Below are 4,191 nucleotides of genomic sequence, written 5' to 3'. Positions count from 1 at the left end.
TTATTTTTTTGGTGGTGTCCGAGGTTCGAACCCGGGACCTTGCATATATTTATGCATTGTCTTTTTTTTTTGTTACATATTTATGCATTGCCTATATCAACTGAGCTAAACTAACGATGACAAAACTTTGAATTTATTATGAATTAACATAATAAATAAAAAAATATTTAAAATATTATGAATAGTTTGTTTCTTCTTTTTCAATTATCCTATATAACAAATTTTGTTATAAGAATACCATATTTTTGGTGTCATTTAAAAAGATAAGAATTTATATTATATGATATTATATTTGTTACATTGTTGGTGTCATTGAAAAAGATATGTTTAGTTTTTTAAATAAGAAAAAGATATGCATAGTTTGTTACACTATAAATGTGTAAAATGTATATAAGTATAATTTTTTTAGGCATCTATACTTGTACTATTAATTAAAATCAAAATTTTATAAAAATAATCATACGCATTACACAACACTAAAAAAATTATATGCATTAGCATAACAAAAAAACAGACATACAGACATAAAATATTACTCTAAACTTTAATGTGTGTGTGTATATTTGTGTGGTTGAAGAAAGAGAATAAAAATATTTGGTGTCATTCAATGAAAACTTGAATAAAAATATTTACGAGGTTGTGATAATCAAACGATATTGAAATTAAATATATAAGTGATAAAAAGATAATAAAATTTCTTCAAAAATAGATAATAAAATTAAATGGACCCTCCTTCAAAAAAATCATATGGACTGGTTCAAAAAAATAAAATAAAATAAAATGGAAGAAAAAAACAAATTGAAATATAATATTAAAAAATAAAAGAAAAGGTTGCGAGCATGAGTTGAAGAGAGGTGATTGTGAAATAAATTGCGGAGAAATAGTTTTTTGAAGTAGCATTCAACAACTTTTGGTTAAAGCTCATTCTATTCAATTTTATGCATTCTAGAAAAAATACTTTTTTTCGAAGGTACTTTATTGATATTGTGTTTGGCCTAACTTCTCCTTAAAAATGTAGAGAAACTGAAAAAAAGCCGGACCAAACGGTTTAGTCCTTAGGTAGGAATTATGTCCGATAAAATGATGAGTGTTCTAAAATCTTCAATCAATATATCATGCCATTTTTAAATTCAGAAACCTCAATTCAACAAAGATAGTAATTTTCCAATTGCATCTGCGACGGTTAAAGCTTGTTAGCATCTTCATGTCATCCTCTCTGTTTAGCTTTTGAGTTCAATCCAATGGAAGCTTGCATTTCTATAGTTATCACAACTAAACTTTACAATTTACATTATAAGTTGTTTAGTAGAAGCAGAAAAATCATATTTTTAAAAGAGAAGAAAAATCATCTTATCAAAATAAATACTAGAAGTCAACTTCATGCCATACTTCAGTGATTGGTTAACTCAGTTTTCAAGTAACAAAATATAAAGCAGAAGCATAAAAATGCTTCTAATCAAACAAACCTGCAAGACATTTCTTATCAATATCAGATGAAATGTTCTCTCACACTCTGCAACTTTTCTCTCAACTGTTTCCTGCGACTTTATCTGGCTTTCTCTTATTTTATAATAGATTGTATACTACTTATGACATTCGATCTTTGTGGGTATATTGAACCCTGTTTTGTTAATTAGAAATCATATCAGTTTGCACATAGAAATAGAGTAAACCATCATCAAAATATAACTAATAAGGCATACACTTAATCATCGTTATGATATGAGCATTTGAACAGCCACTGTGTCTACAAGGTAAAATCCTAATAGCCATAATCATATATTCCCTCCAATTGCTAGAATGCTTTCTTTATGGGATAGTATGTTACCACCAAATTTCTCTGTCTTAGTACCGATCTTATCAAACATTCTGGTACTTAAATCAAACAAGGCTAGTTTATCGTTTTTTCTTCTAAACAACATCTTGCCTTTCTCCCCACCTCCGATAGGATATCCAAGATCATAAGGTAAGGGCCCGATAATGAAGAGTTTAGTCCATGATTCTTTTATTCCAAATTCCCCTAAAACTGAAATGTGAAATATAGATCCCTCCTGATAAGCTAAGATGAAAGCAATAGACCCATTCCATATCACCAAGTGTGTTTTTCCCTCAACACTATCATCATCTATGTAAGAGGGTATGGGTGTTATAATGCAAGATTCACTGCTGAAGTCAAATGACACCAAACTTGGATGTTTTCTACTTTCACCTAACCAATGAGACACTCCATCCATGTACACTTGTTCATCGATCCTATAAGAGTCAGGAATATCACTGACCCATCGGTTCTAAGAGTTACTTCTAAGGCTATATATCTCCCAAAATAAACTATGGTCGAATCCGAAGTGGGACTGGTGTACCAACTGAACCAACTTATAGTCCTTTTTAACACGGTCATAACCAAATGAGTAATGATACATAGACACCAGTAGGTGGCAATACACCCTTTGACACCCACACAAAAATCTGACACGTAGTCATGTGGACCCCGCACAAGCACACTTTATCTTTTCTTTCCTCTTCTCTCTTCCTAAAATAAAATTGATAAAGCTAAAATAGTATGACCAAATATGTTTTCATCCATTTGGAAGTGAGTGCTTTCCTTATGGAATACCATGTCACTATTGGAACACCAATTTCATCAATAATCCCCATAGTCAAATGAAGCTAGTTCGCCGTCTTCCTTTCTAAACAATATACTGCCCTTCTCGCTGTTCCGAGAGAATACCCAAAGTAAGGTAAGGGTCCAACAATAAAGAGTTTAGTCCATGACTCCTTTACACCAAATTCGCCCAAAATTGAAATGTGAATTGTAAATGTCTCAGTATAATTTAAGATGTAAGCAATAGAGCCATTCAATCTCACCAATTGTCTCAATACTCAAAAATGATCATCTAAGTAAGAGGGTAAGGGTCCATGACTCCTTTACACCAAATTCGTCCAAAATTGAAATGTGAATTGTAAATGTCTCAGTATAATTTAAGATGTAAGCAATAGACCCATTCAATCTCACCAATTGTCTCAATACTCAAAATTGATCATCTAAGTAAGAGGGTATGCGGGATGTAATGAAAGATTCATTGCTAAATTCAAATGACCACAAATGTGTTTGTGGCCTACTTTCATTCAACCAACGAGACAATCCATCAATCCACCTTAGATATTTAGGGTTAAAATTAACATAATATGATCAAATTGACTAACAGTGATAAAGTTAAAGGACTATTATAGACATTTTAAGAGTTATGGAACCAAAATGAAACCCAAAAATTAATTAAAGGGGCCAATGCCTGCCTTCTCTATATAACCACCAGGCAGTACATGCATCGATAGAACAAATATTTATCATCAATTTATTTCATATCATAACAACCATGCGGTATACTAACAATAAAACAAACATACGGCAAAAACAAATTTAAACAGAAATTAACATATTTATGAAAATTTTCATGAATGATGATAGAAAATATTACTTTCTTCGAACTTGGAACTTCGGCAACATCGCATTCTTCTAGGAATCTAATTCAAAATTTCCATGAGTAAAGTAATATATATATTCAAAATACAATTATATTTCAAAAGCGTAAGAAACAGAAGAAGTTGGAGCAGAACAATGTGTTAGAAAACATATTAAGCACCATATCTTGATTAATCATAAGCTAGTGCATAAGAAAATAACAAAAATAAGTGCATAAGAAATGAGACCCCAAATTGCAGTCAAGCACAATTGAAGTACTCAACAATATTTGAACAGAAATAAAAGAATGAGATGTCTGTAGCAATAAATATATCTCATGTAGCATGCTCAACAATATATCACATATCTGAAAATGTTCTGTTTGAAGATTTTAACTTTGCAATGATGTAGATGCCAACTTATCTGTAACACAACAAACAACTTTTTTGCATAACTGACGAATATTAGGGCCTAATTTAGAGCAAGCAAAACAAAAATTGATAAAACTGGCCGACTGACAATGTAATTTTCACATCATCACACTATACCATGCCATTTTTAAATGCAGAAACCTCAATTCGATGAAGACAGTAATTTGCCGATTGTAAAGCTTGTGTGACTTCATCGTTCTGCTTGTCAGCATCTTCATTCTCATCTCATACATGAGTTTCTATTAATGGTGAAGAGGAACAAACAAGTGATGTGAGAGTTTAGAGCAGCATTGGAGTCAA

The 4,191-nt window shown here is 31.3% G+C and overlaps 1 protein-coding gene across 1 annotated transcript; it reads right to left on the bottom strand.

Annotated features, from left to right (window-relative positions):
• Positions 1 to 1,775: 1,775 nt before the first annotated feature.
• Positions 1,776 to 2,234, bottom strand: LOC11428897 (uncharacterized). The gene has a single exon (XM_003617870.1). It carries the CDS (start codon positions 2,232 to 2,234, stop codon positions 1,776 to 1,778), a length of 459 nt encoding a protein of 152 aa, XP_003617918.1.
• Positions 2,235 to 4,191: the final 1,957 nt, after the last annotated feature.

This window comes from Medicago truncatula, chromosome 5 (genome assembly GCF_003473485.1).
Source record: "Medicago truncatula cultivar Jemalong A17 chromosome 5, MtrunA17r5.0-ANR, whole genome shotgun sequence".
Classification (NCBI taxonomy): Eukaryota; Viridiplantae; Streptophyta; class Magnoliopsida; order Fabales; family Fabaceae; genus Medicago; species Medicago truncatula.
This window is presented reverse-complemented; position numbering and strand designations above follow the sequence as displayed.